At 42.9% G+C, this 24,716-nt stretch overlaps 1 protein-coding gene and 1 long non-coding RNA gene across 2 annotated transcripts; one reads left to right on the top strand and one right to left on the bottom strand.

Annotated features, from left to right (window-relative positions):
• The first annotated feature begins 7,824 nt into the window (after positions 1–7,824).
• Positions 7,825–20,405, top strand: LOC137335809 (uncharacterized). Its single transcript, XR_010966498.1, has 2 exons — positions 7,825–8,210; positions 19,862–20,405. It is a non-coding gene; the product is annotated as an uncharacterized lncRNA (long non-coding RNA).
• Positions 18,594–21,064, bottom strand: LOC137335808 (uncharacterized). The gene is made up of 3 exons (XM_068001250.1): positions 20,879–21,064; positions 19,695–20,617; positions 18,594–18,874 (listed from the first exon to the last, which is right to left on the bottom strand). The coding sequence occupies exons 2-3, from the start codon at positions 20,460–20,462 to the stop codon at positions 18,614–18,616; spliced, it is 1,029 nt and encodes a 342-aa protein (XP_067857351.1). The 5' UTR covers positions 20,463–20,617; positions 20,879–21,064; the 3' UTR covers positions 18,594–18,613.
• Positions 21,065–24,716: the final 3,652 nt, after the last annotated feature.

The following is a 24,716-nucleotide window of genomic DNA, read 5'->3' as shown; positions in this document are numbered from 1 at the left end:
CCTTGTCTTTTGTACCCACGTGCTGGACTCCGCCATCGTTGAGTATGGGGATGTTTCCAGAGCCTCCTCCTCCCGTTAGTTGTTTAATTGTCCACCACCATTCACGACTGGATGTGGCAGGACTGCAGAGCTTTGATCTGATCCGTTGGTTGTGGAATCGCTTAGCTCTGTCTTTCGCATGTTGCTTCCGCTGTTTAGCATGCATATAGTCCTGAGTTGTCGCTTCACCAGGTTGGCACCTCATTTTTAGGTACGCCTGGTGCTGCTCCTGGCATGCTCTTCTACACTCCTCATTGAACCAGGGTTGATCCCCTGGCTTGTTGGTAATGGTAGATGTGAGGAATATGCCGGGCCATGAGGTTACAGATTGTGCTGGAATACAATCCTGCTGCTGTTAATGGCCCACAGCGCCTCATGGATGCCCAGTTTTGAGCTGCTAAATCTGTTCTGAATCTATCACCATTTAGCATGGTGGTAGTGCCACACAACACGTTGGATGGTGTCCTCAGTGCGAAGACGGAACTTCGTCTCCACGAGGACTGTGCGGTGGTCACTCCTACCAATGATGTCATGGACAGATGCATCTGCGACAGGTAGATTGGTGAGGACGAGGTCAAGTAAGTTTCCCCCCTTGTGTTGGTTCGCTCACCACCTGTCGCAGGCCCAGTCTGGCAGCTATGTCCTCCAGGACTCGGCCAGCTCGGTCAGTAGTGATGCTACGGAGCCACTCTTAGTGATGGACATTGAAGTCTCCCACCCAGTGTACATTCTGTGCCCTTGCTACCCTCAGTGCTTCCTCCAAGGGGTGCTCAACATGGAGGAGGACTGATTCGTCGGCTGAGGGAGGACGGTCGGTGGTCATCAGCAGGAGGTTTCCTTGCCCATGTTTGACCTGATGCCATGAGATTTCATGGGGTCCAGAGTCAATGTTGAGGACTCCCAGGGCCACTCCCTCCTGACTGTATATCACTGTACCGCCACCTCTGGTGGGTCTGTCCTGCCGGTGGGACAGGACATACCCAGGGATGGTAATGGAAGAGTCTGGGATGTTGGCTGAAAGGTATGATTCTGGAGTATGGCTATGTCAGGCTGTTGCTTGACTAGTCTGTGGGAAAGCTGTCCCAATTTTGGCACAAGTCCCGAGATGTTTGTGAGGAGGACTTTGCAGGGTCGACTGGGCTTGGTTTGCCTTTGTCGTGTCCCGGTGCCTGGTGGTCCGTCCGGTTTTATTCTTATTGTCACTTTTTTTTTCGCGTGATTTTACAACTGAGTGGCTTGCTAGGCCATTTCATGAGGGCAATTAAGAATCAACCACATTGCTGTGGGTCTGGAGTCACAGATAGGCCAGACCGGGTAAGGACAGCAGGTTTCCTTCCCTAAAGGACATGAGTTAACCAGATGCGTTTTTACGACAATCCGGTAGTTTCATGGCCACCATTACTGATACTCGTATTTTAATTCCAGATTTTATTTAATTAATTGAAATGAATGAATTGAACTTAAATTCCCCAGCTTCCGTGGCGGGATTTAAACTCATGACTCCGAATTATAAGTCCAGGCCTCTGGATTACTCGTCCAGTAACATAACCACTATGCTACTGTACCCTTCTCTGCTGTATGAGTAAGCTTAATGAATGATGTGTGCTTACTTTACATCAGCCTGTACCAGTGTATACAATATTTATTGGTTGTTTTTTAATATTATCATAATGACACAGTTCCTCAGTGGAGTGGATGTGCTGCAGTAACAATGGGGCAAGAGATTCTTCTTGATAAAATTCATGTCAAAGCATTGGAAATACTGAGTTTGTTTTGTTGGCAATCTGTTTATGGATCAGTCTCTGGCCATTTTAAGAAATTCTTTATATTTGCTGCATTGTCAAAGGGGGATAGAAACTTGTCTTGGGCCAAAGTGCAAAACGACCGCCTGTTATACGCTCCGTCCAGTATTCAGCTCTATTAGTCTCCGGGACTGGATATCGGACGGAACGTATCACAGGCAACCAATGCCATTCTGCCTGTTTTTCATCCTTGCCCATGTCTAATTTCACCCCCAGGGAGTCTGAACAGGATAGGAAATAAAAGGTTGAGATAAGTGTGTAATCAGACAATAAATGAGCCAAAACCTGATTTTCATTGCAATGAAGCCAATATGCTAAAAGGGATTCTTCTCATACTACTTCTTCCACTACTCTACCCAACAGTGTGCCTTAACCCCAACCTCAGAAGAGCTTCCACAGCTGCACTTGTATGACATTTCTATTTTTCCAAACTTATCATCCTTTTGACTGACAACTTAACAACAGGAGTGAGGAAGAGCAGTTTTATGCTGTGTACTAATTTAAATGTGACAGCCATGGAATCATTTGATATTTTGCAATTTTTTTTCTGATTTTTGGACTTAAAGGAGCATTGTCTTCATCAAAAGAATTTGAGAAACAATTTTTGTTTGAAAATACACAAACCAGTTATTTAAATCGTGTTGAAATGGATTATCATTTCATTTATGCATGATATTATGCTAAAAATGAGATATAACTCGAATGCCTCTTCTCTCTCCCCAAAAATTATAAGATTTGCCAATCATTTTTTCTTGTTGACAGTACTCTTTAGGGAAAAAAAATATAGGTCTTTCTTGAAATACGGGCCTAGAAATTGGTTGACGACGTGCCCGGTTTACAGGCATAACACAGGCGCCAAAGTGTCCAATATGGCAGGTGGCGTGTGCGTGCATATTCCACTCTGGAAGTGTGCCATCCGCCATATTGGTAAAGGCAGAAAAAGAGGCGTGCAGGGCCATCGCCTGAAACAGGCATATGCAAATAGGGGGCCCAATGCCTGTTGGTGGCCTCCTTTGCAAAATTGGTTTGCCCTGAACACAGCCAGCAAGATGCGATCAGGAAAACATGAACTACATGTGGCCTAACCAGCAAGGTCGCCATCGAAAAGAAAAGATTGTTAAAAACTGCTCAACTGAACGTGGAGCTGGGATGAGCTGCAGTGACGAAGACCATTGCTGGCTCACGTTCAGCCCCCTCCTGATGGCCTCCCCACCCCTCCTGATCACTGCCCCCTTTCCAATTGCTTCCCCCACCTCTTCCGATCGCCCCCCACCCGCCGGTATTTTACCATGTGGCCATTATTCATGAATGAGGTTTGACAATAAGTGTTGGCAGGCTAGTCCACAAAGAGCATCCATGTACATGCACATGCACTTCCACTAGCCTATGCAACATATTTATTTCCAGGCTGAAACCTGCTTGTAATTTTTACACTATGAGTTCTCTCGACAGCTTGGCCTGGATATTAACTCAGAGCAGGGAAGAGAGCAGTGCGGAGAAGATTTTCGGATGGGAAACCTAGAAGTAAGGGTTTCCTGCACGTTGTGATGATTTTGACGTTAGGACAACTTTAAAATGTTTTCAATCGGTTTCGTACCCGGCAGCTAGATGGACAGGCTAGCCATCTGTTGGGCGGGAAAGCAGCCAGGGAGAGATCGAACTCTTCAGGGTGTATACGAGGGGGGAGACCCGGTTTGGGGGGGGGGGGGTAAGGGGGGGGAGTCAGAAATTGTGGGGGAGGGTGGGGAAAGTTAGACATTGTGGGTGGGGGTGGGGGTCGGCTGATCATGGGGTCTTTCAAAGGAAAGCTTGGTGAGCCCTGTGGAAGCACTCCTGCTCCTCCTGGTCCATAAGCAGTGCAATAAAGGCACTTACTTCATAGATCCAGCCCTTCTTACCTCCGTTTCACTGGCAAGATTCGCGAGCCCCGGGAAACCCGTGCTGGAGGCTTTAAATTCAAACATCTCTTAAATTCAAATTAAAAACACCGAGTTAACGTCTCATAATGAGGTAAATTGCTCCCAGAAGTACCCGCTCACCTGCACTCACACCGCATCCAAATGCACCTCTGTTAAACCCGGAAGCTAGCGCGTTGGAGCCGGGTTGCAGTCGTGGTGGAAAAATCAATTATTTTAACTTCCACCCCACCCCCAACCCACCCATTCTTGAGGGTTAAAATTCACCCCCTTCGCTCACAGAAATAAAAATCTTAATGTGAAGGCTTTGGTTCGACAAAATCTTGAATTACATTCACTGAAAATAGTATGGCCCAATGATACACCACAGTGATAGTGTCTGTATGAGTTGGTGGTGTTTGGGGTCCAATGATGCAACACGGCAACAGTACCTAAGTGAGTCATCCCTTTCTGCAGTCAAGCAATGCATCACAGCAACAGTGTCTGTATGAGTCAGTGCAATTTGAGGCCCTATGCCCCTCCTAGAGTTGTTGCTGTCTTGTTTTGGACTGGATCAACCAGTTTTTGAGTGGGAGCTACAGAAATTTCTAAAATGTAAACCAGACACGAAAAGCTCATTTCTTTTTTCTCCACATATTGGGCCAGATCTTGCTGGAGTGGCGCATCTCACAGTGTACACTGTGAGTTAGAATTTTTCCTGCACCCTTCAGCTCAAATTTTTTTGCTCCCTAACTTGCTGGAAGTACGACCTGATAACGGCGTAGCGAAGGCAATGGGGCATATGGGATCTTAGGGAATGACAGGACCAACAGTCTATCTCCTTACCCAGTGAGATTTAACAATTGAGAAATAAACAGAACAACTGAGAAGGAGGGTGAATTGGAGTGGGTGAAATAGAATCAAATCAGGAACAGAAAGAGAAATAAAGAGAGGGAAAGAACGATTGGATTAAGAGAGAGAGAGAAAAGAGACAGAAAGGAAAAGTAAGAAAAAAACATTTTAACTTTAAATTTGACATTTTTAAAATCTCCAACAATAATTCACCACGTGCAGGAATGAGTCTCCACAGTTTCAATCGTTCACTTTCTGGCTGGAGAGGTTGATTGGCAGTCATTAACAATTATCACATCATTAAAGAGGCACTTACACTATTGATCACGAGACGTGACTTTCTGTGGCGCGTTTAATGGGCAGTTAATGTGCAAATCCAGCAAGTTCTTAAAAATAACAGGGAGGCTTAGAGCGAAGCAAACGACAGAGCGGTGTAAATCGACCAGCAAGTTCTGGAGATTCACAATTCACGGCGTATCTCTTAATCCCCTGACCTTGCTGGCCGATTTGCACATTAATAACGGCGTGCATCGTTCACACGCCCTTATTTTTTCAGCAAGTTCCGACCCATTGTATCTTTTGAAGCAGAGGAATTGCTGATTAAAATAACTAAAGTTTTCATTAGCAGCAAAGGAAACATCAAAACTCAAGGCATGACCCCACTGCCTTTCCTACTTCTATTTGTTCCAGTTTCAGTTTTGGAATTTACAGAGCGTGGCAACCCTAATTCCACAGATCTAAAAGCTGTTCCTCTATTTTTAGAGCACATAACAACATGCATGAGGCTGCAACACTAGTTTTTACAATGGATTAAGTTTGTCTTTTATTATTGGAACCCTGAAATCATTACTGGAATTTCAAGCTGACAGTCATTGTTTTGTGTAGCAATATATAATATTTTTGAGGCGAGTAATTTTTCTAAGTCCTTGCCCATAGGCCTTCAGTAGCGAACCCAATTGATGATTCTGCATGTGTGAGCATCGAGAGTGAGTGTCAACCCCTATTTGACTGCAGGAGGCTGCCACAATTTTCCAATCCATGCTTGCAGTATTCCAGCTACCTCACCATGGTGAGGACTTGGAACATCTACCCTATAGTTCATTTGTGAGACAACATAATTATACATTAGTAAATTGGCATTTAGTGTGTAATCAAGTGTCCGCTGCAGGAAGTACACATGTGTGCATATTGGATAAGGAAGGGTAGGATCAGGTTAGGTTGTTTAACGCCCCCCTGCAGTCAATCAGGCTGCCAACACTCATTGTCTGGGCTTAGGCATAAAGAATGGTCATTTGGACAAAGTGCTGAAAGGCAAGTAGGAATGTGGAACCAAACAGCAAGGAGTCAATGCAAGGAGGGGAGCAGAAGGGAGAAAATTGGCAAAAAAAGATACAGGTTAAAATAAGTTTTACTTTCATGACACTTGACATCTTATTGAGGCAGCATGTAATTCATCATAAAGGTGGTATATAAGGGTAATGTTCCTAATACCAGCTGGTGGCGGTCAACCTCACCCACTGCCAACATTTATGCAAAAATCATGGGCAGTGGATGGAAAATCGTGGGCAGCACACTCAATATACACTGGTGTACTTGGAAAAAAGCATGTACTTGGAAAATGTGCCCCTCATTGAGATGAAGTATCACATATTAATAAGGTTTTATCTTTTCGGTGTCAGCCTTGGCTCAGTGGTAGCACTCTCACTGCTGAAGTTACATGTCAAGGGTTGAAGCTCCACTGCAGAAATTTGGGCACATAATTTAGGCTGACACTTCAGTGCAGTACTGAGGGAGTGCTCCACTATTGAAGGCGCTGCCTTTTGGATAAAATATTAAACTGAGGCCCCATCTGCTCGCTTAAATCCAATGGCACTATTTGAAGAAGAGCAGGGGAGTTGTCCTGGCCAACAGTCATCCCTGAACCAACAACACTAAAACGGTTTAATGGGTCATTTATCTCATTGCTGTTTGTGGGACCTTGCTGTGTGCAAATTGGCTGCCACATTTTCCTATATTACAACAGTGGTTGAACTTTAAATGTACTTTGTTGTCTGTGAAGCACTTTAGGACTGTTCAAGGTTGTGAAAGGCACTCTGTGAATACAATTATTTTCTTTTTGAATGGATCTGACACTATTATAGTGAATGACTTTTGGTGTCCCATCTGAGATCAGGGATGGAGCTGGGGCCCCTGTGTTGTCCCAGTGGTCAAATACATTGTGTGGCATGGTGAAGGGTCATACAGATTGGAATAGAACCAGGTTCAATCCTGATCTTTGTTGATCTGGGGTTGTGGCTGGGGCACTACAATTGGCCTTACTTTACCTGGGCTGGGGAGGGGAATATTAACTCTTATTAATATTAATATTAAAGGAACAGTTCATAGCAGAAACCACTGGATGCTGCTCCTATTCATTATCCAGTGATATCAGCGAAAACTGCATTTGAAGACATTGGGGGAAGGATAGGATCGATCTTGGATGTGATGCTCCTCACTGTCAAATAGCTCACTGACATTCATTGATTAGGCTCGCTCATAAAAAATAGCCAAGGCAGAGGGGTGCAACTTGCACCTGTGAAACCAACAGGACTCATCACCTTTAGCAGAAGAAGAGAGAAAAAGAGAGATAATTAGAAAATTAGAGAGATCTCGGCTCAGAAAAATAGAATGCTGACAGCTTTAGTAGATACAATATGTAAAGAATTGCAGTAAGGTATGGTCATATACATTATATTTCCAATAAATTAATCTTTTTCATGTAAAACATTTTTGTTATTTTCTAAAGATGGGGATGGTACCTTTGTCATGATGTGAAGATGGGATAGTAAAATGATCAGAAATTTTACAATTTTGAAATGTTAGGACACATGATATAAACAGCCTCATCTAATAACATCAAAATACACTTTGAAGAATATTTTACAGTTTGCTGTGGCATGAAAGTGAGCAGGATTAAAATCAAACTTGCCAAAGTTGGAATCTCTTTGGTCTGTAGCTTGGTTCTAAATCAGCACTGGGAAGTGAGAAGTTTTAATCTAAACTGGCATCAGAGTCAGTTCATGTACTTTGTTTATACTGTGAATTTTAATTTCAGAATTTTAAATTCTGATCAAATCTGAATTTGCTGCCATTGTGTAAAGTGATAAATTTTCAAAGAAAAAAAATCAAGGGTTCAGGCACCCCTTACCTATTAGCCTTCCCTTCTTTAGTTCCCCTCCCCCATCCCTTGAAGGTCAGAAGTCCAATGCTGTCATTAATCAGTGCCATATGAGAAAGGATAGTTTAAAACATGGAAGAATGGAAATTTCACCAGAGACTGCCGGAGTAATTGGCTGATCCTCTTGCTGTAAGACCAGAGGGCTGAAAGGGCACAGTGTGGAGTATTCCCTGAGGGAAAAAAGGCTAAGCATGCCATTACACTCTGACGCTTCATAAACAAACAACTGCATCTGGCAGAGAGATTGAGGGTTGGATGGCATTAACTATGGAATGCTACTGAAGGACTGCTTGGAGGTTTTCCAGATTACCTGGAACGAGCAACTGAATGTTTCTCTGCCCCCTCCTCCCCACCATGTTTCCGACGTCGCAGTTATTAATAAAATACCGTCTGAATTGGACTCACGTAAGCTTACAATTATTTTCATTATTGAAGTAACAAGCAAGGAGTTTTTTCCACTGAAATCTCTCCTTGCTATTAAACATGCATTTACGACTACTTCTTACAGTTGGAGGATCCTGTTTCTTTATCCCTTTTCTTGGCCTCTCTTTGGTCTATAATGCCAGTCAAAATTATGAGAACAGTTCTCATTTTAGTCGACACTGTTTCATTTGTTGCACAGACCAAAAATCAAGGTCCTTAAACATATGGAGGCTTATCCTTAAAGTGATATCCTACCAGCTCTGTCACCAGACTTTGACCAAAGCAAGCATATCTTGAGTTTCCTTTAAAGCTTGGAAGGAAACTGAACCATAAAAACCACACAGATCTGTTTGAGGTGCAGCTTGCAGCATAGTCTCTTTTTCCAGTAGATTTCAACACCATCAGAAGCGTGTGCAAGACGGTTGCTTCCATGTATCGGAAACAACTGGGGGAGGGGAGGTCACGCAGAAATTAAAGAGAAGCTCATGTACTGTACTTCAAACAACTGTTTCAAACTCGGGTACTGTGATGTTTGTGGAATCTTGCTTTGCAATTTATACAGCGGAATAAAGAATATACGTCATATAATTTTTCAGCACACAGAGCTCATAATTTGAAACAGTCTTTAAGACACAAAAACCATGCCACCAACAAAAACAATATCTGTGTTTCTCAAATCTCTACAATTCATAAATTGTAAAATAAAATAATAAAATTGTTAATTAGCATACATACAGTATATAAATCGATTTCTTTTGCTGTCATGGATGAGATCTGAGGTCATTGACCTCAGTCTCCCTGTTAGTCATTTTAAAGGGGAAGTAGAAAAAAACATAGTGAACACAGTAATGATATGTTCTCCTTCCCATTTAATCATTCTTGTTTTGTCGACCTTCTGTACTTTTAAAGCTCATGTTTTTATCCCATTGAATTTACGTTATGTTCCTGAGGCAGGATTTGTTAATATTCAGCCATTCTCTGTCAGGACATGTACTACAGTATTTGACTAATGGCTGATCAATGACTGTCTGTCCCGAAGGTCATGTGACCTTGTAGAAATGAATCTCTACTTTGTGTACAGTGCATATGTTCTTCTCTGGGTTCAATCCCAGAAGGTACTTTAAAAGTGCATTGTTCTAATTAACCACTATAAGAAAAATGGGGGTTTTCACACATAGTCACTTAGTACGGTCACTGGTAAAACCCTGCCAGGTTCTTAAAGGGAGTGTAACAATGCATTGTATACATAAAAGTCAACTAATTGCCAGATACCTTTTTCATAAAAATCAGTTTGGCAAACTTTTGTGTTTGGTGTGAGAGAGGAGCCAGAAGAGTCATTGCTCATTTTCATATTATGGCCAGCATTAACGGACCTACTCCGTGAATGGTACGGCGTTGGGGAGATAGCTCCTTGAAAGTGGAGTCACAGGTGGATAGGGTGGTGAAGAAGGCATTCAGCATGCTTGGTTTCAATGGTCAGAACATTGAATACAGGAGTTGGGATGTCTTGTTGAAGTTGTACAAGACATTAGTGAGGCCACACTTGGAATACTGTGTGCAGTTCTGGTCACCCTATCAAAGAAAGGATATTATTAAACGAGAAAGAGTGCAGAAAAGATTTACTAGGATGCTACCGGGACTTGATGGTTTGACTTGTAGGGAGAGGTTGGATAGACTGAGACTTTTTTCCCTGGAGAGTAGGAGGTTTAGGGGTGATCTTATAGAAGTCTATAAAATAATGAGGGACATGTGAATGCCAGGAGCTTAGCAGCCAGGACATGGCTGCAATGCCAGAATAACTTAGTGTCATCTGCAAACTTGGATATACAACTCTCGATTCCTGCATCCAAATCATTATCGGGTACGGTAGCATAATGGTTATGTTACTGGATTAGTAATCTTGAGGCCCAGACTAAAATCCAGAGTCATGAGTTCAAATCCCGCCATAGCAACTGGCGAATTTAAATTCAATTAATTAAATAAAAATCTGGAATAAAAATACTACTATCAGTAATGATGGCCATAAAAACCCATCTGGTTCACTAATGTCCTTTCGGGAAGGTACCCAGTCTGGCCGAAATGTAACTCCAGACCCACAGCAATGTGGTTGATTCTTAATTGCCCTCTGAAATGGCCTGGCAAACCACTCAGTTGTAAAATCTTGCTACGAAAAGTCAGGCAAACCAAGCCCAGTTGACCCTGCAAGATCCTCCTTACTAACATCTGGGGACTTGTGCCAAAATTGGGAGAGCTGTCCCACAGACTCGTCAAGCAACATAATCACAGAATCATACCGTTCAGCTAACGTCCCAGACTCTTCCATCACCATCCCTGGGTATGTGCTGTCCCACCGGCAGGACAGACCCACCAGAGGTGGCGGTACAGTGATATACAGTCAGGAGGGAGTGGCCCTGGGAGTCCTCAACCTTGACTGTGGACCCCATGAAATCTCATGGCATCAGGTCAAACATGGGCAAGGAAACCTCCTGCTGATTACCACCTACCGCCCTCCCTCAGCTGATTAATCAGTCCTCCTCCATGTTGAGCACCACTTGGAGGAAGCACTTAGGGTGACAAGGGCTTAGAATGTACTCTGGGTGGGGGACTTCAATGTCCATCACCAAGAGTGGCTCGGGAGCACCACGACTGACCGAGCTGGCCAAGTCCTGAAGGACATAGCTGCTAGACTGGGCCTGCGGCAGGTGGTGAGCGAACCAACACGAGGGAAAAACTAACTTGACCTCATCCTCACCAATCTCCCTGTCGCAAATGCATCTGTCCATGACAGTATTGGTAGGAGTGACCACCGCACAGTCCTCGTGGAGATGAAGTCCCGTCTTCACACTGAGGACACCATCCAACGTGTTGTGTGGCACTACCAACGTGCTAAATGCGATAGATTCAGAACAGATCTCGCAGCTCCAAAACTGGGCATCCATGAGGCGCTGTGGGCCATCAGCAGCAGCAGGATTGTATTCCAGCACAATCTGTAACCTCATAGCCCGGCATGTTCCTCACTCTACCATTACCAACAAGCCAGGGGATCAACCCTGGTTCAATGAGGAGTGTAGATGAGCATGCCAGGAGCAGCACCAGGCGTACCTAAAAATGAGGTGCCAACCTGGTGAAGCTACAACTCAGGACTACATGCATGCTAAACAGCGGAAGCAACATGCTATACGCAGAGCTAAGCGATTCCACAACCAACGGATCAGATCAAAGCTCTGCAGTCCTGCCACATCCAGTCGTGAATGGTGGTGGACAATTAAACAACTAACGGGAGGAGGAAGCTCTGCAAACATCCCCATCCTCAATGATGGCGGAGTCCAGCACGTGAGTGCAAAAGACAAGGCTGAAGCGTTTGCAACCATCTTCAGCCAGAAGTGCCGAGTGGATGATCCATCTTGGCCTCCTCCCGATATTCGATTCACTCCACGTGATATCAAGAAGCGGCCGAGTGCACTGGATACAGCAAAGGCTATGGGCCCCGACAACATCCCAGCTGTAATGCTGAAGACTTGTGCTCCAGAACTAGCTGCGCCTCTAGCCAAGCTGTTCCAGTACAGCTACAACACTGGCATCCACCCGACAATGTGGAAAATTGCCCAGGTATGTCCTGTCCACAAAAAGCAGGACAAATCCAAATCCGGCCAATTACTGCCGCATCAGTCTACTCTCCATCATCAGCAAAGTGATGGAAGGTGTCGTCGACAGTGCTATCAAGTGGCACTTACTCACCAATAACCTGCTCACCGATGCTCAGTTTGGGTTCCGCCAGGACCACTCGGCTCCAGACCTCATTACGGCCATGGTCCAAACATGGACAAAAGAGCTGAATTCCAGAGGTGAGGTGAGAGTGACTGCCCTTGACATCAAGGCAGCATTTGACCGAGTGTAGCACCAAGGAGCCCTAGTAAAACTGAAGTCAATGGGAATCAGGGGGATCACTCTCCAGTGGCTGGAGTCATACCTGGCACAAAGGAAGATGATAGTGGTTGTTGGAGGCCAATCATCTCAGCTCCAGGACATTGCTGCAGGAGTTCCTCAGGGCAGTGTCGTAGGCCCAAATATCTTCAGCTGCTTCATCAATGACCTTCCCTCCATCATAAGGTCAGAAATGGGGATGTTCGCTGATGACTGCACAGTGTTCAGTTCCATTCGCAACCCCTCAAATAATGAAGCAGTCCAAGTCTGCATGCAGCAAGAGCTGGACAACATCCAGGCTTGAGGTCATAAGTGGCAAGTAACATTCGTACCAGATAAGTGCCCGGCAATGACCATCTCCAACAAGAGAGAGTCTAACCACCTCCCCTTGACATTCAATGGCATTACCATCGCCGAATCCCCCACCATCAACATCCTGGGGGTGACCATTGACCAGAAACTTAACTGGAGCAGCCATATAAATACTGTGGCTATGAGAGCAGGTCAGAGGCTGGGTATTCTGCGGTGAGTGACTCACCTCCTGACTCCCCAAAGCCTTTCCACCATCTACAAGGCACAAGTCAGGAGTGTGATGGAATACTCTCCACTTGCTTGGATGAGTGCAGCTCCAACAACACTCAAGAAGCTCGACACCATCCAAGATAAAGCAGCCCGCTTGATTGGCACCCCATCCACCACCCTAAACATTCACTCCCTTCACCACCGGCGCACTGTGGCTGCAGTGTGTACCATCCACAGGATGCACTGCAGCAACTCGCCAAGGCTTCTTCGACAGCACCTCCCAAACACGCGACCTCTACCATCTAGAAGGACAAGAGCAGCAGACATATGGGAACAACACCACCTGCACGTTCCCCTCCAAGTCACACACCATCCCGACTTGGAAATATATCGCCGTTCCTTCATTGTCGCTGGGTCAAAATCCTGGAACTCCCTTCCGAACAGCACTGTGGGAGAACCGTCACCACACGGACTGCAGCGGTTCAAGAAGGCGGCTCACCACCACCTTCTCGAGGGCAATTAGGGATGGGCAATAAATGCTGGCCTCGCCAGCGACGCCCACATCCCGTGAACGAATAAAAAAAAAATTAATAGATATGGTGAAAAGCAAAAGCCCCAGTATGGATCCCTGGGGAACTCCACTTGTCACATGCCACCAATCAGAGAACATTCCCTTTATCCCGATTCTCTGTCTCCGACCTCCCAAACAATTACTGACCCATGTCACAAGGTTATCTTTAATTCTGTGTGCTCATTTTTGCTGATAATCTCTTGTGTGGAACCTTATCAAATACCTTCTGGAAGTCCATCTCAACAACATCCATAGACACCTCCCTATCCACCATGCTAGTGACCTCCTCAAAAAATTCAACAAGATTAGTCAGACATGACCTATCCTTCACAGACCCATGTTGATTCTCTTTGACTCGTTGATACTTGTCCAGGTGCTCAGGCACTCTGTCTCTGATGATAGATTCCAGTAACTTCCCCACAACTAATATTAACCTGACAGGTCTGTCGTTTCCTGGTTTCTTCTTCGCTCCCTTCTTAAATAATGGAGTCACATTTGCAATTTTTCAATCGAAAGGCACAATTCCTGCATCTAGATATGGTGGCCCATTTGGGCTAATTTTAACGAGGCTATGTTACAATTAATTCAAAATATGTTGGTGAACTGGATCAGAATTAAAGCTGTTTTATTGCAGCCAATACTGTCCTTATGTTAATCGAAATCTCTTAGAATCATAGAATCGAAGAGTGATGCCACATCGTACCTGTGCTGGCTCTTTGAAAGAGCTAAACAATTAATCCCACTCCCCTGCTCTTTCCCCATGCAACTTGTGAGCTGCCAATAGGCCACCCCTGAACTGGATTACTTATACAGTGATAGGGAATTTAGGAAGTTGGCCAGGACAACTCTAATTGTTGAGACAATGGCTTGCAGGGTCATCTGGAGCCAAACAGAAAAAATCGTAGGCTCCGGAGGTAGATCTACCCCTCCAGGGCCCATTAATGAGCCAGGCTGGCTGTTCAGTCATTAATGGTATCGTAGACTGCTCCGGACTTGTCTGACTCCAGTAAAGGATTACCAAGTCTGCCACAGCAGTTAACTCAGCTCCAGTCATAAAACAATAGGGAAAGTGGTTTGTGACACTCAGTCCACCGTGTACGAATAAAAGGTCAGAACGTGATGGCTCAATTATAAATGTACACTGTGAGGCAGCACTGAGCCACACAGACCAGGAAGATCCTCGGTTTGATCCCTCATCTGTTTTGAGTTCAGTGACCTTAGCCAGTGCAGTGGTAGGTGCTGTGCAATTTTCCACAGCATTCTCCAGTTAGGAAAAGGGAAAACCAGCCATGATTACTGTGCCTGATTGCCATTCCATGTCTCTTGTTAAAAGTGTGCTCAGTCGATGTCATATTCAGTCAGAACTCGGCTCAGCTAGGATACTTTCATGTGGTCAAATTGCCTGCCAACACCCACTGTCTAGAATGATTCACAAATAATGGTCAATTGGACAAAGTACAAGAGGGATAATAGTTCCCACAGAACCATACCCTGGCAAGAAAAGAAAGTTACAATTGCTGTCTTTATGACTTTTCCCTGGTTGTGCATCGGAAAGAGTGTATATAAGGTGACCACATGGAATTTCAGAAGCTGCTTCAGGTGCTGTTCTCAGTATTCTACAATTATTCATACCCACCTGCAGTGTGGTATCAGCAAACAAAAGTACATGTGCAGGCTTAGCAAAATCTTGCTTCTAATCTCAATTGTCACTGTTTCTGCACAATGATAGTGAGGGTATATATTAATTTTATCAACTTTTGTCAATATTTTCAGATTTTTATGAATAGTTGTGAATGCAGTCATCTAATTTACCGATTTTCATTTAATAGTAACATTTTAAGTGGAATACAGTATTTTTTAGGTTGAAAACTATTTTATACAAGTCTTCTGGCATTACATGTGAGAGCTACTTGCACTGAAAGTTTCGGTGGGTTGTCAAAAGAAGCACTGAACAGAATTAGATTCCTTCCCAAAGAAAGAGAAAATCAGAGGAAAAATCAGAGTGTATTCAAATCATTGTAATGCATTATCACCAGATACGAATTCCTAGCCCACTGTAATAGAAAGCTAATCATTTAAAAAGTTATCACAATATAATTAGCGACCTTATGTTTTCTAAAATACCACAAGACCAACCTTTTTCTTTGAGCAATGTATCAGCAAAAAGTCTTCCGTGCCGTTTCTTACCCATTGTCCAATCATTTTCTTAAGAATGATGTAGTGTACAATTATCTTGATGGGAAGAATGGATGGTACCTTTATTATGGGTTTTATATATAGTTTATTCAACCTCTGTTAGCCAAGGGTAACCAACCTTTGACCACCTTTCTCCCCTTAGCCTTTGCTCAGTCTTGCCTCCACTGCTGCTGTTAAAAATAAAATTCCCCATATGGCGAATTGCAAGCCTCACCCATGTTTTGGTGCAGAGCAGTATTATGTTAACACATTGTCCAATTATATTGCCTGTAGTCATCATTTTACTGGTAGCCACAAGAGCAGCACTGGCTCATACAAGACATCACAGAAACTGGCCTTTTAAATTTTAAATCTCCCTCCCTCCCCCGAGGCCCTTAGGAACGCAGAGCATTAGAGGTACATAGATCTGCTGGGGTGAAAATTATGGGAAATACATCAGATTGCTCCCACAATAAAGTCTTAACTTTTTTCTTTTGAGGGGTGCAGGTGCATAAATCTTCCTGCAGTTCTGAACATGTCATGTTTGCCTTGAGAGAAGAGCTGGAAATTCAGTTGTCTGTCACTGTGAACTGACTGAAACTTTGGATAGTAAATAAATTCTGAACGTAAGAAGCTCACATGGATTAGTTCTAACGCGTGGAGTGAAATTCACTCAATTTGCAGCTTCCAAACAAAGAATTTAAGTTTACCTCCGCCATGCAGTTCAGATCTTCCAGCAATTTATCTAATACGTTAATAATTTATTGAATATTGATACCAAAAGCTTAATATATATAAAGCAATGCAAAGTTACGTTCGGACAAAAGGCCCTGCTGCCATCAGACCATAGTGAGGGCTGATCCTCAGATAATGATGCACTATGTAATTCATGTTGTTACACCAATGATATCAGAGAAGTTGTGACCTTTCATCTGCTTTGGTTGTCATATCTGTGATGTGCCGACTAATAACTGTGAATGGAGCGCAGCTCTCAGGATTCCCTGAAATTTAATCTGACATTTTTATTCACAGAATATAGTAGGTACCCAGTTTGACCTGAAGTCAAATTAACTGCTTCAACCCACAGTTTTATCACAATTTGTGCACTGATGTGATACAAAAACTGTGTCACATAGATGAAGAAACTGTGACACAACTGGCTCATTGTGCACCAATGAGATATTATCACTCAATGCATTATATAGTACAGCATGATGTAAAGCATTGGTGAAGCTTTTCAGGCATTATACGGACGGAACAAGATTTTTTTAAGAATTAGAACTCAATTCCATGGGTTCTGTTAATAAACCTAACCTGTTAAAAAATTTGCACCTGGAAAAGTATTTAACATATCTTCAGGATGCGAATAATGCTGATTGGTTCAAATTGCACATTCACGAGAAAGCAATTCGTCAAAAAGAACTAAAACCTCACATAAATATCCAGTGCATTTCATTATCTCAATTGTCATTGCCAAAAAAAAATCATAGAATGGAATAGAATCATCGAAAGTTACAGAACTGAAGGAGGCCATTCGGCCCACCGTGTCCGTGCCGGCCGAAAAAGAGCTATCCAGCTTAATCCCACTTTCCAGCACTTGGTCCGTAGCCCTGTAGGTTATGGCACTTCAAGTGCACATCCAAGTACTTTTTAAATGAGTTGAAGGTTTCTGCCTCCACCACCCTTTCAGGCAGTGAGTTCCAGACCCCCACCATCCACTGGTTGAAAAAATGTCTTCTCAGCTCCCGTCTAATCCTTCTACCAATTACTTAAATCATTGCCCCCTGGTCACTGACCCCTCTGCTAAGGGAAATAGTTCCTCCCTATCCACTCTATCTAGTCCCGTCAGAATTTTATATACCTCAATTAAATCTCCCCTCAGCCTCCTTTATTCCAAAGAAAAGAACCCCAGCCGATCCAATCTTTTCTCACAGCTAAAATTCTCCAGCCCTGGCAACATCTTCGTAAATCTCCTCTGTACCCTCTCTTGTGCAATCACATCTTTCCTGTAATGTGGTAACCAGAACTGTACATGGTACTCAAGCTGTGGCCTAACCAATGTTTTATTCAGTTCCAGCATAACCTCCCTGCTCTTATATTCTATGCCTCAGCTAATAAAGGAAAGTATCCCACATGCCTTTTTAACCACCTTATCTACGTGTCTTGCCACCTTCAGGGATCTGTGGACATGCATTCCAAGGTCCCTTTGTTTCTCTACACCTCTCAGTATCCTTCCATTTATTGTGTATTCCCTTGCCTTTTTTGCCCTCACCCAATGCATTACCTCACTCTTCTCTGGATTGAATTCCATTTGCCACTTTTCTGCCCATCTGACCAGTCCATTGATATCTTCTTGCAGTCTGCAGCTTTCCTCCCCACTGTGAACCACACAGCCAATTTTTGCATCATCTGCAAACTCCTTGATCAAGCCCCCCACATTCAAGTCCAAATTATTAATATAAAGCACAAAAAGCAAGGGATCTCGTACTGAGCCTTGCAGGACCCCATTGGAAACAGCCTTACAGTCGCAAAATCACCCGTCAACCATTACCCTTTGCTTCCTGCCACTGAGCCAATTTTGGATCCAACTATCCACTTTGCCTCGGATTCCATGGGCATATTTTGCTCCGTTCCCCCCCCAAAAAAAATCCAGAAAGCCTTTAAGGTGCAATGAAAGATTTCTATGTTCTCCTCATTTGTCTTCTTTTAATTCTCCCCTGCCCCCACCATTTTAACGAGTCCCCTTTGCAACCTCGATCTTCCCCTCCTCTCATTTTATGTACGAGCTCCTGTGCTCTGCTTATCCCTATCTCTTGAAGGCCTCAAGCACTTTCCAGACCTTGGAACTTACAGCTGAGGCTTCCCTCCCAGTGTTTTTCAAAGAAAGAAAGAACTTGCATTTATAAAGTGTCTTTCTTGACCTTAAGACATCCCAAAGCCGATGAAGTACTTTTGAAGTGTGGTCACTGTTGTAATGTGGGAAATGCAGCAGACAATTTGTGCACAGCAAGCTCCCACAAACACCAGTGTGATAATGACCAGATCATCTGTTTTTACTGATGTTGGTTGAGGGCTAAATATTTGCCAGGATACCAGGGAGAACTCACCTGTTCTTCTTTGAATAATGAAATGGGATCTTTTACATCCACCTGAGAGGGCAGATGGAGCCTCAGTTTAATATCTCATCCGATAATCAACAGTACAGCACTCCCTCAGTATTGAGCTGAAGTATCAGCGTAGATTTTGTACTCAAGTGGGACTTGAACCTACAGCCTTCTGCCTCAAAGGCTACTAGTGAGCCATGGCTGACATCTTTCACCTTTCCCTGCATGCACAAATTCATTGCCAGTTTTCCAGAACTGTACATATGTGCATCTTCAGTGCTGGTCAATATCCGTTGTGCACGTGTGACCGACAGGATCAGTTCAGAGAAAGTAGATGAGATGCAATCAAGCTGAAGAAGGATGAGAAAAAAAGGAGTCAGAGATGGAAAAATGAGAATGAATCGCCAAACAAGAAAATCGGAGAGAAAACAGAGAATGCAGAAGAGGTAGGGAAATTAATGAATAAGTCAAACAGAAAAAAACAGAGAAAAAGAAATGTGGCAACAAAGGAAAATATGTGTGAGGCAGACAGCGAAAAACAAAGAGGGTCACTGAAAGAGTGGAAAGTATGCAGAAAACAGAGAGAGACAGAAAGAAGATAACAGTAGAAGAGAAGCAGAAAGGCAGTTCCAAGAATACAGAGAAACTCTTTAAAAACAATGAAGAGCAACACCACAGGGGTCAACTAATAACTTCATATAAGTGGTGTATCCAGGGGAGGACTTTCGTTATCTCACCTCCACACTTCTGAGTTTCAAACTGGCAAAAGGCAGCATTTTACCGAACCAAAATGAAAAATCTATGCAGGTATTAAATTAGAGTTGCTTGTGACTGAATGAAATTACAATCTTAATGTGACCATCCCAGTTAGTAAAGCTTTTTAGGTTCCACTTCACTGCCTTTTGTTGAAATCTTTAAATCATTTGACAAGCCCATTCTCATAAAGCCTGCAGAAAGTGACATTAAACAAAATCTTGCAGTTGAAAAAAAGTTTTGATTATTCCTTGCATTGTGATGCAAAAGGTGCAAAAACATGTTTCATTGGAAAAGCTTTCCTCACATCCATGCTACTTGCAAATGAATGAAAAAATGGAAGAATATCCAAATTTTACACCTTATATTGTACAGTCCCAACAACCCTGGATCTCCTAAATTGGTATATGTTCTTACCTCAGTAAATAGTCCTGGTTTCTTCTTAAGTTCTTCGCATTTCCTCTGTTTGCAGATCTGATGTCCAGTCTTACGATTCTTGCAGTTGCTACATTCCCCACAATTGTCTTTTTTCATGCAAGGGTGACATACCCCACAACGCTTACGTTTCTTCTTTTGATAAACAGATGGATCCACCGAACTCAAGACCGGAGCTTTTAGTTTGGATGGAATCATAATGGTCTCAGCATCGAAATCCTCATAACTAGACTTAGAATACTCGTCCGTCAGTTGATTGTCTTCAATTGCTGCGCCGTCCTCAAAGAAGTCTTCAGTTGTTGCCTTGACAAAGGCCGAACCGTTCTCTGCGTTATCGATGTGTTTTATCTTCTTCATCGTTGCCTTTTTTGCCTTGGGGAAAACGAAGGCTATTGAAGCAGTTGAAGATAACACGGGCTTTTTTGCGGATTTTTTTTTAATCTTTGAATTCTGGATGTCAGCTCCACCAACTAATACATTTGATTTCCCACCGGGCTTGATGAGGACTGGGCCTTCGGTTTTATTTAGAAAAGAATGAAACACTAACTGTGTTAGCGATCCTGTGTTGGAATTTCCAGTTGCGTGGACTGTTTTTCCATTCAATTGATGAAACTTTTGATCGAAATTTTTCCCACCTGCCTCACTGTTGATGGCCAATGGCTTTTTCACCAAATTAAAATCTTCTTTTATCCACTGCCCGTCTTTTTCTTTTATTACTGTACCTTTATGGGATTCTGTGGGGTCGAGCATGTTCGAGCACACCTGTCATCATCTAAAACACCTCAAAACAAGTATCAGTGCTTCAAAGTAGTCAGGTGTGGGTCCAATTTCTTCCACAAACGTTATCTGTCACCATGGTTACTTTTGCCTTGACCAATAGCCTCATTCGAGTCAGGTAAAAGCTTCTAAAAGAAAAAAGGTACAAAATATCGCGACTTAAACCAAAGTTTGATTTCAACCATTGATCAGAAATTTGAGTGACACGAGAACATTGTCGTGTCAGTATAGGTCAGGTAGACTTTGACCATGAGAAGTTTATATAAACAACCACAAAAAAAAGGAAACTGCTGCCACGTTTTGCTTCCACAAAAGTTTCAGCTCCTTGCAAATTGGGAAATAGTGGAGAAAAAACAAGAACAATTCACATCAATCTAAAGCGACTTTACCCGTTTCTCAGTGTGCTGTTCCACTCAATTTTTGATAAACTTCATGAATTCAAAACTATGTTTTTCAAACTCTCCACTCAACCAACTTATTGTCAAACTATATAGTCTCCAGCCAGACTTTGAAAGGAAAGAATTATATAGGATTTTACAGAACAGAAACGGGCCATTCGGCCCAACTGGTCTATACTGCTGTTTCTGCTCCACACGAGCCTCCTCCCAGTCTACTTCGTCTCACCCTATCCGTATAATCTTTATTGCTTTCTCCCGCATGTGCTTATCTAGCTTCTCCTTAAGTGCATCTATGAAAAGAAGAGAATGGTAGAGAGTTAAACAAACCAAAAGTGAAAGAGTGAAATGACATTTTAGGTTTCTTATCATTAAAAGGCCTCGGGAAGGGCATCTCAACTTTAAAAAATACATTTTTGATAGTTCTAAACTTCAAGAACATAAATGGAGCATGGTCAGACACTCTTCATCCTAGAATAACTCAATTTACAAAAATGCCAACTGTAAGACTTAGAAAGTGTTACAAAACATGCAGAATATTTTGAAAAGATTATTGTAATGCGACTTTTTCAGTAAAGGAAGAACTCGCATTGATATTGCACCTTTCATTACTTCATGATGTCCCAAAGCACGTCACAGCCATTGAATTACTTTTGAAGTGCAGTCACTGTTGTAGTGTGGGGAAACGTGGCAGGCAATTTTCCCACAGCATGGTCCCACAAACAGCAATGAGATAAATGACCAATTGAACTGTATTTTTAGTGGTGTCGGTTGAGGGATGAATATTGGCCAGGACACCAGGAGAACTTTAACATGGGACAGAGGGGACTTGGTCTAGCGTCTCACCCGAAAGACAGCACCTCCAACAATGCAGCACTCCTGAAGTGCCAGGTGAGGTTATGTCCTCACAAGTGTGCTATCAACTGAGCCACGGCTGACACATCTGCATGTTCATTGGGATACATTTTTTTGTCAACTTCTACATCCCCATCAAAAACCCCTTACAAAATTCAAAGTAATTGTGCAGTATGGAGCAATTCCTCCCTTAGTTTTAAACTATCAAAATTGTTTTGCATTAGGACCCAAGATTGTGCAGCTTGGTGCCTTAAACACAGACCTATCCTAAAATGGATCAAAACTTCCCTTCCCCAATCAACTTGACAGAACAAACCCTTAAATGATAGCACTATTAGCACCATTACCCCAAATAACAAACTTGGATCAAGTCTATAGTGTTGCATTTGCCAATAGCAGCGCTATGTAAAAAAGTAAAAGGAAGATATTTCCTGTTTGTGCAAAGCTACATGTACTATCCTTTGGTGAGAGTGGGCGAAGAGTGAATAATGGGTTATTGTAACTGTGAATGATGCTGTCATGTTGCACCAGTCATTTATATGAGTCGAAGGCACTGTAATGTACACACTGAAACCCTACACAGCTACTTTACAAAAATGTGCAAAAACAGTATTTGGGCATCAGAGTTGAACAATAGTCCCCTTTGTGCATTTTGTTTATGGGACCCACTCTAACTTAATTGTCCAGGAAGGGAAACACTGCTGTCGCAGACAAGAATGCTTATTCCAGTTTCAGTAAGAATTAAACTGTAAATATTTATTACTGCCAATGAATTTTACTTTCAATTAAACCAGGAAAGTTAAAAAAAATTACAACACAAGCACTTCTTTGCTCAAAGACTGATAAATATTTGGAGCAAACTGCTCAATGGAGTAATAGAATCAACAACATTCGGGAGGTTCGAGAAGGAAGTTGGATGCTGCATTGGGAGAGTTTGGATATTCGAGGGATGAGCTTGGGTCGACCCAATGGTCTTATCTCGTTCTTGGATTTTCTCATAAGTCATCGATGTACTCATTACGTAGTCTTGTCTGCGTTGCACAAACTATTTTAGACATATTGGCCCGTTTGCCTAAAGGAGCCCGCAAGGCAAAAGCTTGGGAAACGCTCTGCTTTCTCAGAGACTGTTCGCTGTTACCATTTAAGTATTTAGAAATTCCTTTTGATAATCGATCGTTCAAAAATAACCCTGCGACGAATATTCTAATCGGTGATATGTCCGAGCTCTCAGATATGCAAGATTTCCATCTGAAAGACCAGAAACTCTGATGTGGTGGTGTGTGTTTGTAATTGAGTCTGGAGAAGGACTGTTGTCTTTGTTCCCGTCACCAGCTCCCAGTCACTCATTATTGACAGTTCACAATGCGAGAAAATGCCACTTTTTTTTCGACTAGCGCTTGGGGATGTTATACTATTCACTTATTTAAGTGTATTCATTAAATATGTAGCTCTGACAATCACGTTAATAACCACACACCTATGTGTATTGCGAACAGTTTAAACTATATGACTCCCCCAACCAACAATAGATTTGTAACAAAGCCGAATCGGCACACGAACATATGTGATCGGAGCCGATTTTAAATATTATTCCCCACTATTTTTAATGGAGTTTCAGCGGAATCAATTCAGTCTGACGTCAAAAGAAGAAGACGCAACCGTTTCTCTTCGTTTAAACGGGTTTCTAACCATGTTAGATTATGGGTCTCTTCTGTCTGGTGGACTGTTGCCGGAAAAAGTTCCAGGACTTCCTTAAAGCCCCAGCCATCAGCACGTGGCTGGAAGAAAAAAGAGCTTTAAAGTGGCAAACTTTAAAACGGCGCTCAAATATCCTCGAAGCACATCGTTTCAGCAGAATTGATTCACAAGCTAACGATAGATTTGACAGCACTTCCAACAATGTACACAACAGGGCTCCAGGAGAATCTGACCCATCAGCGCTCGACTGCAGTAGGGCAGGAGGGCTCAGACAATAGAATGGAATTGCAAATTTAATCGTACAGGCCCGCGGTGCAATGACTATGTAACTTAAAATTCGCACACAATACACACGAAGATTGAACAACTAAATCGACTTTTTTTTGTTTGCTCGAGATGTTTTTCCTTTGACAATTTCGCCTTTATAGCATTCGTCTGTTTCACTGAATTTCAGAGTTGCTTTGTTGTGGCAAAACGATGTGGCTTTGAAGAAAGCAATGTGGGTTTGTGTGTTCCTTTTGAAATATCGTGACTGTAATGTAAAGAAATCAAAACATATTAAAGGGAAATACACTTATCGAAACAAAGCTCGACTTACCGGGTGAAAGGCACGCCTGAATTAACGTTGCTTTTTTGAAGAATGAAGTCACATTGTTCACGTTTGTGAAAGTGCAAGTGATCATTTGAAAAGTCTCGAAAAAAATAAAAGAGTCCCAGAAACGTACCGCACGTTGCAAATGTAAGGCACAAAAGAAACGTGTGATATGAGTGATTAAAGGGAAGCCGTTTTATGGAGCGCTCCCTGGCCTCAGCCCTCCCAGCCCGGACGAAGAGGCAAAATGAGGTTAATGGATAAGAACCGTCGCTTCGAAACTGTGAAACGGAGCAGATTCCTGACGGGGGGTATCATTACTATAGAGCTTCCTGATTAGCAAGGGGGAGACCTTTATTGCTAACCTCAGCAACAGCTCCACAATGCAAATCCATCATGCTGTCAGTAAACTTTTATAATTGTTGCAGACATTCCCCAAAATGTTCTTCGTATAAACTGCTGTTGACCACTCTAAGGCACTCTCCGACTGTACACATACCTAGGTCGATACAGATGGGTTTGGAAATTTGTTTATGTGCAATGTAAATTTGATGGCATTAAATAACCTCCAGCAAAGTGCCCATTCACAACATGTGGGATATTTCTGTAAAACTGAATAATATGATGACGTATCAGTTATTTACTTAAAACTTGATAGAAGCTCAAACTAATTTGAATTTAACGTCA

Source organism: Heptranchias perlo, chromosome 20, assembly GCF_035084215.1.
Source record: "Heptranchias perlo isolate sHepPer1 chromosome 20, sHepPer1.hap1, whole genome shotgun sequence".
Lineage (NCBI taxonomy): Eukaryota > Metazoa > Chordata > Chondrichthyes > Hexanchiformes > Hexanchidae > Heptranchias > Heptranchias perlo.
Note: the sequence above shows the minus strand (reverse complement) of the source record. Positions and strands in the feature narration are given on the sequence as shown.